General features: G+C 36.2%; 1 protein-coding gene across 2 annotated transcripts in view; it reads right to left on the minus strand.

The window, feature by feature from the left end:
* Window positions 1-14745, minus strand: part of LOC124635145 (WAS/WASL-interacting protein family member 2) — a 56541-nt gene extending 41796 nt beyond the window's left edge. The window contains exons 1-2 of one of the 2 annotated variants that reach the window (XM_047170948.1): window positions 14546-14745; window positions 7872-8084 (exon numbers count right to left, since the gene is read on the minus strand). In XM_047170948.1, coding sequence (XP_047026904.1) covers window positions 7872-8084; window positions 14546-14641 — 309 coding nt within the window. In that variant the 5' untranslated portion in view covers window positions 14642-14745. The remainder of the gene's footprint in view (window positions 1-7871; window positions 8085-14545) is intronic. The other variant, XM_047170949.1, reaches the window with a different exon arrangement.
* Window positions 14746-15579: the final 834 nt, after the last annotated feature.

A 15579-nucleotide genomic window follows, 5' to 3' on the forward strand; every position in this document is an offset into this window, starting at 1 on the left:
TTTCAACCGCCAAGCTGAACCCTTTATGAGATACCGTAGGAGTCAGGAGTCGAGAGACGACTGGTCACCCTAGTGTTGGCAAAGCATTCGTGTCCGTTAAAGCAGAAGCAGGTGAAGCTTCCTGAGGCTACGGAATTGAAGCGTAACCGAAGCCTTTGTATACAAAGTGTAGTACCATCTAGCAGGCTTACAATTTTCCAGGCTCTCATCTCATCTCATCTCTCAGGAACGTAGAAATGTCTCAAAATGTCGTCTCGACGTCATTACGCATGGGCACAGTATGTCTAACTATTTCTTCGAACTTGATTGTGAGCATTGTCACGTGGCAGAGTAAAACACGGTTTGATGTGTAGATATGAGCCCTTGTAATGAACTGAATTGGTACAAAAATAACCTTCACTATTTATATATCATTTAACTTTTATCATCATTTTAACAAAAAGAAAATGAAAAGGAAAAACTGCAAATGACAACAAAACAATATTCAAAACGAATGATAAATGATTATGAAACATGAGAAAGTAAACATGAATAAACTTAAGATTTGTGAGACTGGCGAGTACGTAAGTATATGTCACAGTAACAGCCTAATTACAGATCAAAATATTGTTTTCAATACATTTGCCTGAAAATTGATACTTACCACGTCGTCTACAGCACGGCACGGTAAAATGCTATTTCCCGCCCGCGCTAGTGCAAAAACGTTTATAGATTCTTTTTTAATTAAAGCAAGGAGTAGCTCTGATTAAGTATACACATACATGCATTAAAGGTTTATGAATACTTAAATTGATTTTGTAATTTCAATTTAATAAAAAAGAAGTTTTATGACAAATTACCGATATCAACAGACTGTTTAACCGTCCTTAATTTCCAATTTAAACATTTGAATTTACTTTTTTTTGGTACTTCACTATTATTTTAATATTAGGTAGTTTGTAGGACTGCAGCTGTCAAATTGCAAAAACAACGCGGGAAATACTAGCGAACCAGAGTTTCAAAATTAAGGTTGTTGATTTTTGCGAAATTAGGTTTATTGTTTGTAGGTTTATTTCAAAGGTATTTTATTTTATATCGGCAAAGAGTATATACAAAATGTAGGACAGTAATAATTACTAATTGTTAATATTTGTTACTTTTTCACGTGCAAACGGTAGAGTAGATTTTTCAGTTGAACTGTAGCAGATCATAAGTAAGGTTAGATGATAAGAATACTGGGATTATCCACCCACCACTACCTTCAGGGAAAATAGGTTAGTACCGTGAAACGCGAACATCAACAAATTATTAAAAACATTGCTACACGAAACACTTCTTTAAACCAATAAACTCTGTTATGCTCAACGATGAAATCATAACCAATCGACAGATTTTATGTAATGAGTACAACGACCTGTGCCAGTGAATAAGTATTGCAAACTCTTTCTATTGGGTCAGAACCAGAAAGCAGAAAGTATCCGGCCAAATATAGAGAGAATTTCTGTCATTCAAAATCTTTTCTATTTTTTTCTAATCAAAATGTAATGGAATCAAATGGAAATACTTCAAGGCCAAGAACTGCATAATTATACCAATAATAATCACCTTGGTGCCAATAATAATAATTTAATAATACGAGTAAATAAATCGCTTCTAATTTTATATTCACGATGAAAGACGGGTGACGATTTTACTTGCGTAATTTAGTAGCAGTTTGATCACTCTGAATTATAGGTAGGTCCATCAATATTTACACAAAATATGTTAGTTCGATCTTCTGTCTTGTAAGTACAGGACCCATTATCCCTCCAAAATGTACGTTAACGAAAACAGTAAGAAATAAGGTGTAAATACATAAGGGACATATGACCGTAGTTGCCATCACGACACTATTACGAATGTGTTACAGGCCAGAAACAAAACAAAGAGAAAAGAAAGTCCATTGAAAGTATTGAAACTGGCAACTATTGATCTGCGCCTGAATAACACTGGTAAGTAACTGTTGTTACGGTAGATAATACCAGTGACTAATGTTAGTTACCACGCAGTTGGGCAATGTCAATTAAAAAAACTGAAACATGCAGCGGAAATTATTGAAATAACTTTTTATGATCAATGATACTTTCGTAACTGTTATAGTATCATAGATGTTATAGTCAACAGGAATTTCACGAAAAAAAAGTTATCTACTCTTGTACACGATAGCGCACTGGGTTCTGCACTAAATCATTATCATGCTGAAAATTCCTAAAAGTGTATCTGAATAGAATTTGCAGACTGTCTAATAGCCTCATTTAAATAAATGGTCCATCTTTTTGTCTGCTTTACAGATTATTACCAATACCGTCCTAACGGCAAACTGACGTGGTACAAAGACTAATATGAAATCATGTAGGAACGCTTTATTTTTGTATTGTCTGTAAGCCATAAGAGGCGACATTCACTTTACTGCCAAACGAAAACATGCATGACGAAACCAAAACTCATTTCGGAATGATATTATGTTTTCATGTTATTCAATACTGGATTTCAATAGAATTGAGACAAATATGTATGTATGATATCACACGAAATATCATATTACGGATTATGAAATATGTACATAGATTCTTGCTTAACTCGGAACGCTCATAAGTTCACATCGCATGGCCATATGTCACGAAGTGATGCATCGGCGTCATGGGTTCATCGACCCCAGTTGCCAGCCGCTTTCGCTACAAATACATAATCACCAGCACCGACCAGGTATTTGTGCACTACCTACATATAAATTCTCTCTAGATGTAGGTACTGAGGCTGACCTTTGACTTAACCCCAGTGCAATCCTTTGATCGTTTGAATTCTGCCTTCCAGCTAAAATACTTAACTTCAAGCTATCCCAAAAGTATTTGAAATTAAGATAAAATTACATGTCTGTCTTATGTTAAGCGAGTTTGCGTTGTTCACAACTGTAACGCTCGTGTTAACATTTTTGTTATTTTTATTTAAAATGTAAACAATTTGAAACTCTGCAAATAATGACTATTCTTGTACAATGTTTATAAATCAAAGTTCTCGGAAAGGCCCCAGAAACTAACAAACGTAGCCTCGGGCCGAACAACAGAAAGCTTAAGGCGAGGAAGTGGTCAACAATAATTCCATAACCGGCACGCGCATCTAAGGCGCCAAAAGGGGTCGGAGCGTCTGAGCGGGGCGAGGATAACAATACGCGCGCTAGCTTATAACTAAAAGTCGTAAGCGACAAAATGGTTTTGTAATTTTAATATTTAGAAATGATAATTTAATAAAAATTCCTACTACCATTTTAAAGAGTATGTATATACTCAACTACTAAAAAAGTTAAGAGGCTTAAATCGGTCCCGTTTGCCCATAATATGTGAATCTCTTTTTAAAAAGAGGTATGTTTGATATATTTTTCTCTGTTATAAAAGTTACCTAATCATGTTTCTACAACTAACAAAATAAGGCTTATATCATGAACTTTCAGGTAACCAAGTTGTATTTTGATCCGTTTTGTATTTACTGAGAAAAATTGACATCCTTGGCGCCAAAAATTCCAATTCGTCCTCTTAAGTAACCATTCGCGACGGACTGTCAATAAAATATGGCGGATAGGTTCTAGAGATACATCAACTTTCGCAATACTTAGTAAGTAACAGAAATCGTTAGTTTGGAGCCACAACTCCATATTCTGTGTACAAATTCAAGGTGATCCAGTCGCAACGCAACACGGTACCTCCTCACTGAATGTTCCACGGACTAAGGCAGCTTACAAACATGTATATGATGTGTGGTAAAGTTACATGTATATACTCATGTAGGTACAAGTAAATATTGCGCTACAGTATTTCCTCATCGCGTGCGGACCTATAACAACATGCACATAGTTAACTTACGTGAAGCTTTGGTCAGTTACATCATATGTAGGTGTCACGTTGTTGTCCACCACTACACACGAGCTGCCCTCCCGACACACCACGATTAATGATCCCATTGCCTATAGAACACTACCGTGACAAAGCCATGGTAAATCACTCTCAGTTCAGTCAAACATGAGAGATAGACCTAGTCGTGTTTATGGTTATCATAACTCTACTCTAAACAAAGTATTATAAAATGTTAGTTTCATGAAAGCTTATATTATCGGAATAACTTATTCTTAGAGAATGTGACACATCACATGTCTGTCTGCATGGATTTGAAAAACTAAATCTAACCAAGTGTGCGTCAAGTGTCCGTTCAAATCAGTGTGCAAACGAAGAAAATCTAGAATAACGAAACAAAAGAACGACAACGACACCCTCTAAAGAATATTCTCGAAAAGCATTGTGATGATAAAACATGAATATCTAACTAATACAGATAATTATTAATTTTCCATCTCGGTATTAAGTGTAGTATTGTTATTCCTTCACATTGTTATATATAAGTATGTACAATGTTTCACAGCAATTACAACATCTAAGTGCCGGCCTGTACACGGAACCGGCCCATCTCTACAAAGATTACGTAACTTGAATAAACATTAAATATAAACAACTACGTGACACGGTTGACGGACATCTACTGCTTATATTCAGTTTTTATTGCGTTTTCCTCTCAACAATATATAGTAGCCGGCATATAACTTGGCAAGGATTTGGGACCTTTAATAAGTTTGAGCTCGCACATAGTGCACTAAATTATACAAAAAACTGGTCCCTGTTATTGCTTGTGCATTATTCTATGGTTATTGACATCCTTTAGTGGCGATTATGTCTGCTTGAAAAAAATAGGACTTGTTTTCATCTCACGATTCTTGCCAAGTTACGTGCCGGGAACTATAACAAAAAATGACAAATTATGGCAAAGACAGTCAAAACTTAAGTTTAATGATGTTTCCAAGGTTATTCAAAGGTAACAACATAATAATACAAGGTATTCATTAATATTGGACGTTGACAAGAAGTGTAATTACTGTTAAATACATACTCGACATGAACATAAATGTTGAAATAAATTGCAAATGTATGAACGTGTGGAACAGCAGCGCCTTATAATCAATGATCATCCTAGTTCTTCTCTCAATGATAACTGAAAGCAGTCACCATAGCCGAAATCGGCAGGGCGAATGCTGAGGGAAAGGGAACTCCTTTCCCTCAGCATGGAAAAGAGCCCATGTACTGCCTTTACCCAAAGTGTCTAATCCCTCCTCAGTCTCTCAGTTCCGTCCAATATCCATCCTCCCAATCCTATCAAAAGTCCTTGAGAGTGTTGTCAATAATCAGTTGTCTCGTCACCGCTCCTCAAACAGCCTGCTGAGTCCGTACCAATCTGGCTTCCGCCCTGGTCATAGCACAGTGTCGGCTCTGGTTAAAATAACCGACGACATTCGGCTAGCTATGGAGAACAGGCGGTTGACAGTGTTGGTGTTACTGGATTTCAGCAGTGCTTTCAATTCAGTTGATTTTGACATCCTCTTAGCCATCCTATCGTCACTTAATATATCTTCTTCTGCAGGTGCGTGGTTCAGTTCTTATCTTCGGGGTCGCTCGCAGTCGGTCCGTACTCATGAGGTTTCCTCTGAGTGGTGTGATCTGGCTGCGGGTGTACCCCAGGGTGGTGTTCTCTCTCCTTTACTTTTCTCCGTTTTTATTAACGTAATCACAAAGTCACTTGTTTCGCACTATCATCTTTATGCAGACGACTTACAGCTTTATCAGCATTGTCAACCAGAAGAGCTCTCTAGGGTTATTGGCGCCATCAATAATGATCTTGAAAGTATAAGTCAATGGGCTAAAAATTTTGGACTCCTAGTTAACCCGAACAAATCTCAAGCTCTCATTATTGGTGGCAGATATTTCATAAATAGGCTGCAAACTCCCCCCCCACTTCTGTATGACGATGTAGTAATAGCCTTCTCATCGCACGTTAAAAATTTGGGTGTCTTTATGGACTGCAACTTATCTTGGGCTAAACACATTGCAGAAGTAAGCAGGAGGGTATATTGCTCGTTTCAATCACTCAAGCGTCTCCAGAAGTTCCTGCCTTTTCCAACAAAGATTACTCTCGCTCAGTCGCTCCTCCTTCCTCTGTTAGACTATGCTGATGTCTGTTTCCTTGATGCGACTGAGGAGCTACTTGATAAACTCGAACGTCTGCAGAATTTGTGCATCCGCTTCATTTTTGGCCTCCGAAAGTACGATCATGTGTCGGAATTTCGGAACCATTTGAAGTGGCTGCCTATTCGGCGGCGTAGAGACGCTCACGTTCTTTCTTTTCTTTACTCTGTTCTTCACAATCCTGTCACTCCAAGTTACCTTCGTGAACGCTTTGAGTTCCTCGTTCCCAGAGGCAAACCTTGTCGCTCTTCCTTATCTCTTCTGCTTCGTGTCCCATCCCACACTTCAAGTCGCTATGATGGATCATTCACTGTTCGTGCTGTTAGGCTGTGGAATACCCTTCCGCATTCTATACGCGAGAGCTCATCATTGGATATGTTTAAGAGACGAGTTAAGGAACATTATTTATCATTATGACCTGTGTATATATTTGTATATATTATATTGTATATATTTTATATAATTATAAAAGGTATATATTTAATTTATTAAGATATTATACATATATATTATTGTTATTAGTATAACGTTGCACATTCGCCCTACCCCATCAAATCACTCTTTCACTCTAAGGTTGGCTGTAAGAGAACCCAACACTGGGTTAAGCTCGCCGTTGTACATAATGTCTCCGTTTTCAGTGTGTCAAATGTATTTATGTGTGCAATAAAGAATGATAATATAATCAATATACGTGCGTGCCTACCCTGTGTAGATAGATACTCCTATCAAATTAAATACTTGATAAATTGTAATTTTCTTTTTAAATCTCAATGATTATTTTCTTTAAACAACTTAATAACTATCAATTTAAGTACTTGTACTTACTCATTTTCACAACTTGAAGTATTTTGTTAAATTAATTCAGTCACAGTAGTCATTTCAAGCAAATATTTAAATCTTTATAAAGTCTTGATAACAAAGATGTACCAAAAAGTCATGCACGTAAGCGTTGCATGACTTGACAAACGTGACTTATCCTAATTTTATAAAAAGCAGAGTCAGTCAATATCTTCATTGTCACTTCAATGCTAAAGATTAGTAACGCAGCATACCTGTGCGTACATATCAAAAGACACATTACTGGTGAAAACAATACTCATAGATGTTACTCTATTATATGTAAAAAATCTTGTGCTCTTGTATTGTTCTTATTACGTATCCATTAGTTGCGTATCGACAAGCTCCGCATGATTACCTACAATATAAATGTTTAATTTTCCATCACATAAGTACCTAGGTACATTTCTGATGGAACCATTTTTTACAATAAAACCTAGAACACACCACTAAGTATCATACGCAAACAGCAAATGTTACGTCTTCAATTATTAAGATGATCTGAATACTTAATGATTATTTACACCGCTGATGTTATTAGATGTTGTAATTCCTTTGTGGTCTAACATTTATATTTAGTGTATCAAACAAAACTACGATTAGAGTGTCGATAATATCCACAAGTGAAGGCTCTGTAGGAAAGAGCAACCGATGTGTAAGTAGATAGCCGAAGGTTGGCAGCCTACCACGCTATAATGCAGTTCTGAAAATTAACCTTGCTACATATATACTATGCCTGCTAAGCATGAGTTCCGGCTCAAAGCACTTGAATACTTCGAAACCTTATTTTAAGTATTTCTATAATGAAGACATGGTTTCAGAAACATGAGTCACTTCTTTACGACAACAGCTGGTGCTCTAAAGCACTAAACTGCAGCATAACGAAGCATCATATTGCTTCGTAATTCGTGACATATACGCGCCCAAAAATATAATATATAAGCTTGTACTTACGGCCAGCAAGGCGTCATTGCCATACGCGCGTCCCTCGAGTGCCAGTTCCTTGTCGAGCATAGCATCCAGCTGCTCAAGCTGGTGGCAGGAGGCGCGCGCGGCCACCCAGCTCGAGGCCAGGATAAACGCGCCCAGGATGAACGAGGCAGCCACCACCGTCAGCGCCGCGATCCTCGCTATTTGTACTGATGACGACACTCTCTGCCGGTACGCCTGCAGCCAAAAAGTATCAGTTAATACACGTTTTTATTGGTTTATTGAGCCAATGTAAAGGAGATGGAGGAAGAAAAGAGGAAGAAGAGCATTCGTTTTGATAAACGCCATAAAATTAATGAAATTCAAAATACCTTACTGAAATCTATAGATAGAACTGACAACCGGTACATACAACCATTTTTTGAATTCGCCCAATATTAACGTAAAGTAGGTAAATAATTTATCAGTGTTCTAACCATTCCAAGTATAGAAATGTGGTAAACAAATATTTATGGTTTAGGTGCATTGTGATTGAAATAAATAATACATATGTTAATCTATTGCTCCTATTTTATATTCTACAGCAACAGTAGCTTGGCTTATACAAAGAATCGTTCAATCAAGCCGCAGTTGGAAATCAACATTCTATTTTAGTACTGATCGTGATATCTTTGAAAGGTAAATAAATACATAAATATATGTAAATAACTATGTGACGAAGGAAGAAGGTCGATGTCGCACGGCAGATGAAAAACCCAAGCAATCAATAAATTACATACAATAGCATTATAATCAGTTCAGATTCTCGACTCAGATATATACTCTCGAACTTGTACACTACAGGTAACTAAAACTATTTTGGATAAATAATGTGAATCGTGTGCATTTCCAATTTTATCTAGTGAATGAAATGCAAGTCGGTAATATTGAATGCTAAAGATCTCAACGCATGCATGCAGCAGAATTTACCTATGAATAGATAGTTTGAATTCATAACTGTAAACATTTTTAATTGCTTAATTAATTGAACAATTATGTCTTTGCTTTATTTCATTCCTCGATTTATGATATAATTAAATCTCTGAAAACCGCTAAGATGCTATGATTAATACTGGCTTGAATTATAAAGTGATATTTTTTTAATTTTATTTTAACGAACTAAGACTAATTGAAATAAATTGTGTGACTTTGTGCCGAGGTGACATTATGCTTGTAGCACGGATCACGCTGACCCACATTAACCACAGATCACCAGATTACGTTGAGAAGGGTTTATAATTTACTTATCTGATGTAGAAACAAAAGAAAAAATATCGGTATCGATTTCTTAAATAAAGCATAAAAAAACAACGTAAGTATATTTGTACAACAATTATACTGAACACTACTATATTTGTTTTCGTTAATAACTTATTTTTTCAATTGTTTACCATTCATCATCATAAACCTTCTTTTCAGACAGTAACATGTCTAAAAAATAAATTAAAATTAATGTTTGAAGTAAAACGCGATAAATTACATGATTTATTTTTGCTTGTTTATAAAAACCTGTATGAATAGAACATTAACCTTTGAATTTCGTTTAATATTTTATGAGCATCTTTTTGCCCCTATTGCTACATAAATAATTAAGTACTTTACTGCATTTAGTAAGAGTCCATCATAATAATATAATTCTAAAAAGATGATGATGATACGCTCGATTTTAAAGGCCTTGAACAAATGAATCGGTTATATCATAAAGGATATGAAGTGACAATGGCGTCACAGTTAGTCCAAGCCGTTGTTCACAACAACTATTTAAGTAGTTACTTAGTACCTCCTTGGCTGTAAGAACCGGGGAAACCCCAAGCGCGAGTCAAAAATAAGAACGAATTATTACAAACTAGCCGTTTTCCCGCAGTTTCACTTACGTCTAGTGGGAACTAATGCCCATACTGGGATAAAATAAAGCCTTCTTTACTCGGAAAGTATAGCTTTCCAACGAAGAAAGATGTACGGTTTCATATCTATTTTCATAACACGCATCAGCTTAAAATATTGACAACTAGGTATCTTTGCCAAAATATTCTGATTCCCATTCATCAATCTAAAAATTGAACCCTAATATAAAAAAGAAAACTTGTACACATGTACTTTCATACATATCTATGTGCATTTGAACAAAGAACATATTTGAGTCATAAATACAATACTTCATAGATATCTCCCACACAATACATACATGAGAATTAATTACAGCAAAGCGCGCCTGCAATAGCCTGAGAGTTCTTTGTCCTTAGCGAGGTGTAGTTAATGAAGTTGTGATTTACTAACAACTCGAGGTGTAGATACACAAAAATTACATAACCGTCGGCAGGGGGCAATCGCCGCCGGCGCAGGCGGGACGCGGAGAAGGGGGATCTCCAGTGAGCTACGGTGAAAGTGCTTATACTGTTGTATTTGTGAAATCCATCATCTTTACCGAGCCACAAAATTATGTCGATTTCGTTGACGCATCTTCGTTAAAGCATATCGAAGTGTATTATTTGGAACATTTTTTGCATTTGTTTTCAAGATGTTTTTATTGTTCTAACTTTTAGCTTTTGAACTAAAATGTTCTTGCATTTTGTATATTCTTTAAAAATGAAGTGAACCTCATTTGTAGAACGTAACTAAACATGTCTACGACATTTGTTGTTGGGTTGAGTGCTTCAATACGTAATCACACATTGTTATGTCTCTTCAGTTACGTTACAGCTATAACCTGGCAGCTTTCTGCCAACCAGCCGCGATTTTATAATAATTGTCACATGCTTTGTACCCGTATGCAAATTCCAATGTTAAACTTGTCTATTATCATCATATCAGCCTACTTCTGGCCACCCATGAAGCAATAAAAAAATTATAAACATATTATTATGTCTGAGATTAATTTATAAAACTATCGGAAACTAAGCATAATGCATTACTTTAGTAATGAGGTTGGTACCTTTTTAGTATCAACGGTAAATTCATAAAATTTCACATTTAATCCTCCACAAAAACACGTTAAACATCTGTATAATATTATGTTGAAAACATGGCAGTAACCACTCCACTCGGCTACACTTACATATCGGCACGACCAATCATGTTATTGTGTAATAATTTACCTAATAGCGAACCTTATATTTATCATCATTTACTCACATCCCGGCCATCACAATCTAGAAGTTCTAAACAAAAAGTACGGACGCGAATCTCCACTTAGAAGCATTGCAGTCATTCTTAACCACGAGTTCCATGTAAACAATTATGTTTTTATAAGCCTGATGAATATGTATGTAGGTATATTTCGTGCAAATATCTAGTTTGCGAGCTGTCCGGCTCGGATGTGACGCAAGCTCCATTGTGTCCACTTGCTCGACTGACCAATAACGATTTCACTCAGATTGTAGCTGTTTATATTTTTGCTGTCCAGGCGACGCAATAACCTTGCATTCAACTTCGTTTTATTATTCAGCGAAGATGTTTATTTGAGAACCGATTATTCTGTCTGATGATTTACTAATATTAGGCATATATCGAAAGTAACTGGGTCTATCTGCCGCCTTTTAAACAGAAGCTACTGAACCGATTAAATAAAATTTGGTCTGAGAAAGAACAAAGGTTACTTTTAATGCGAGGGCGGAAAAACCGCAGGAAACTAGTAGGTAAAAGTTATATTTACAGATACTCAATATAATAAAACTTTTAAACCGTAGTTATGAAGTATAAAAGGTAGATCAAGGCCTCCTTATTCTCCAAACGATGGTGGTCCTAGTAGGACAGTTCCTGAAAGAGCGTTTCAAGGAAACTGAAGTTAATGTTGCTAAGTAAGATATTCTTCTTAGTTGTTTTCTATTTCAAATATTAGATGTTCATCTTAGTTCGTATCAGATGGTCCGTCTGCCTATTGCAATTTTATTTATATGATTAGAGAATAAAATTTTGATTGAAAATACTATAGGCTTCCTATAAATCCTGCCTAATCTCTCAGGTCATCTTACCTATACTTAACTTAACGATGTATTCAGGTACCACAAAAGAATGTTGTTTGTTTGGGAAGATGTGAAGTATGCCAACCAATCTCGCCTAGAGACAACGGATTCTCAAAACAGGTTATCGTTGATAAACTTGGAATTGGAATGGATTACGTGTGTTTTTATTAATGTTGCCAAATACCTGCCACTAATTTTAGACGTGGATGCTATCAAATTAAATTTATTATATTTGAACCCAATTAACTGCAGATAAGAGATATAGAATTTTAACATACAAGCCCCATACAAATAATGATGTCACATAATAATCAATTCCTATCTGCAGTAAGCAAATCAACAGATAGGTAAGTTACAGAAACCATTAAAAAATAGGTAAGTGATGTTTTCAGCTTCAAATTGTTCTAAGGTAAACCCTTAATGATTTGAACACTAAAGTGTGCTAAGTAATGCGTGAGTACACCTATAGCGAAGTTCTAAGTCATCTCATTCGATACAATTGGAGTACATATATAAATTTTTCCGACACACTCTAAAACACATTTATTTGTCTGAGCTGAAATAATAAGGATAATTCCAGAAAAGTAGAAGTTGAAATACAGGCAGGCTGAAATGCTCTCTCTGGGAACTTTCATTATTCTGTGACTCAAAGCCTTAAAATAAAACTTTAAAAGTATGCTCAAAATCACAAAAATCTTCTGACTACTATTGAAATAGCAGACTTTCGCATAGAGCCAGTCGCGACAAAAGTCGTGAGAAATTATTTATTTCCATTTTGTCGTAATATGACTACGTTGATGTAATTTATTTATTAAAAAAACGATAATGGAATAGTAGAGACTGCTTTAGTTTTATGCGCACCAACTATTCGCAAATAAGTAACCAAGTAAATTGTCGCCGCCATGTAAGTAAGTACTACTTATTTATGGGTGGTGCAATTTCTGACGTCACAGTTTACCTAGGCTAGCACCTATTTAAACAAGGACCTATTTACTAGGCTATGATGAAGTTGCGTGATAACTATGATAAGTGGCGAAGGCTATGTTAATAGATGGCCAGAGACAATAGAACAATGATTGTTCCCACATAATCTTAGACATATTACAATTCTCGGAAAGAAATATCTGTTTCAACAACCAACCTAAACACATACGTAGCTCATTTGATTGATGATAAAAGTAATGTAAAACTAATTATCTTCTATCGTCCTGAACTTATACTTAAAGTTATATGTAGGCGCAAACTAGACACCAACACAATATGTTCTTATTTATTTATCATTTGCTTCCGCCAACGGTTTCACCCGCTTTCTGATGGAACTACTTCCCACATCCTGATTAAAAGTAGTCTACATATTATTATCTTTTATAAATACCTAAGCTATATCGATCCAAGTTTCGTCAAAAGCCAGTCAGTAGGTTTTAACTGGAAGAGTAATAAACATTCACTCGTACCTATCCACGTCCAAACATCAATTCGTCCTTATAAACTTTCGAGTTGTAGTAGTAGGATTCTCTATTCAATATGTTTCTCCTGCACGAAGGTTTATCTCAAAAAACTATTTCTAGCTTTTAAAAAGTTACGTCTTAACTCTTCTCTTCCTAAAGGCTTCCTTGAACGATCACACTTTGAATCTCCTCCAGGCCAGGTTATTGCGTGTCCTATGAAAGGGAAATTCTGGGTCTAGTGGAGGTTATTCCATTATTATTCAGTTTGGATAACAATAAAATCTAAAAATCATTTATCTTTTATTTTATTGTTTCTTTATGATATGAATACGGCTTTATTGATATTTATTTAGGACTGTCTAAAAAAAAAAACCTTCAGGTTCTATTATAATTTATTCACACTTAATAGCAGATATTGCTATCGACCCGCATGTAATTATTCATACCCTAGCTAATTGATTGATGCCCATTTAACTGTCGATGGGGTAAGCAGAATTATCGAATTACAAGTTAAAGATAGTTTCTTTTTTTTGCAAAAATACTTGGTTACTCTAAAATGTTTTTTTTTTTTTTAATATTGTCGGTATCTCTATTTAATGGGATAGTTTTCACAGTCTGATATTAGAGGATTTGGATTATGCAATTAACTAGCTGGAAGAGCGAGTTCGATAGTGTAATTGATATTAAATAAATTTAATTAAAATAGGTAGCTCTATCAGAACCGCGCAAAAATAGCTCAGTAAAATCAATGTGGATAACTTAAATATACAGTTGATATATCCTACCGTATTAAACAATTGGAAACATATTTTTAGGGCATATATTGTACCCGTAAAATACAACTAGCATTGACGTTAACCAAAGCATGTTTACAAACAAGCGGCCACGCACCAGCGGCCTCGGTGCCACTCGCTAAGTGGGTCTGAGAGAAAGGCGCTTTCCCGCAGTTATATCCCGCACTCAGTGGACCACTCAATTATTATACTATATTTTATCACTGGAGAAATGGATCATTACCCCAATCGATTTAGAAAGCAAAACTATATTTCAGCTTTTAGTAGCGCCCGAAACACAAAGTTCGGGAAAAACGAACAGACCCCTTATTTAAACAAGATCATTAATGATACAAAGGCTCAATATGTAAAATACAAAGCTTTAACTGCTAGTCACGATGGTGACGGGCCACTGGCAATCCTACACGTTATGTGTTAAAGTTTATTCAAAGAAGTAACGGAAAATATCATCATACCGGTGGTGGTTCCGACGTGCTGTACACTTCAGATGGTGGATATTCCGGTTTCATGGTGATGGTGGCCATGGAGTCTGGTTGATGCTCCTTCTCCATCACGCGATTTATTCTTCACAAAAAAAAAATAGAGCCCAAGTATTGTTACGCGCGTAATGTTTGACGTTCGATGTAGAAGTGCGCGCGAGTGAACGGCACTGCCCGGCGTAGGCGCAGTCGTCGTCGTAACAAACGTGGTGGGGCCGCACGACACCGTCGCAGCACATTCACTTATGTATGACAATAGATCCGAGAGATCATTGCTAACACTACAGTGAAGAGACTTAGTACTCTTGAGTATTTTCTTTCTCCAATAATAAAGCCATTAGGCAGCGTAGCCTTATTTTTGAAGTCAAAGCTTCATTTTTAAGCTGAAGCAACAAGTACCAATAAGTCCTCGATCCACATTGCACCTACATTTAAAAACTTTGCTAGTCGAAGCGCACTTTAAAGTCTATCCTAAAAACCACAAGTTGTCATAAGAATTTCAAAATAGGAAGGAACCTTCACTCACTAATTAATCAAGGAAACTCAGAAAGTATAACAGAAGCTTATTTGGCTAATGGGCTTCTTATAGGGTGCTCTTCTTCAATTGTTTTGATTATCTTGTGCCAATTCTAATACTTCCTAACACCCAAGTCATAACCTTCTCCTCGATTTGATGAATATAACTATGCCTCGGATGACCCCTCCCCTCTTTTCTTCAAGCTTCAAGCATCCCTTCTATGATGATGTTTCTAATTTTCTAATGAATTCACGGTAACATGCAGGGTGTCCAATCGTTTTACCTCGCCTGTTTTTGATATTACGTAGGTAGTAAGTAGCTGGCTCCTACTTTTTGAAGCACGTTTTCGTTGGTCATCCTATCCATTCAGGTAAAACTCAAAATCATTCATTCAAACTCGGCTGCAAAACAGCGCTTTTTGTAGTCGGAGTTTACAAAAGACAGCCCACAAAACACCCATCCTTCACCACTTTCAATGTGTTTTTGCTTGGAA

This window comes from Helicoverpa zea, chromosome 12, assembly GCF_022581195.2.
Source record: "Helicoverpa zea isolate HzStark_Cry1AcR chromosome 12, ilHelZeax1.1, whole genome shotgun sequence".
Classification (NCBI taxonomy): Eukaryota; Metazoa; Arthropoda; class Insecta; order Lepidoptera; family Noctuidae; genus Helicoverpa; species Helicoverpa zea.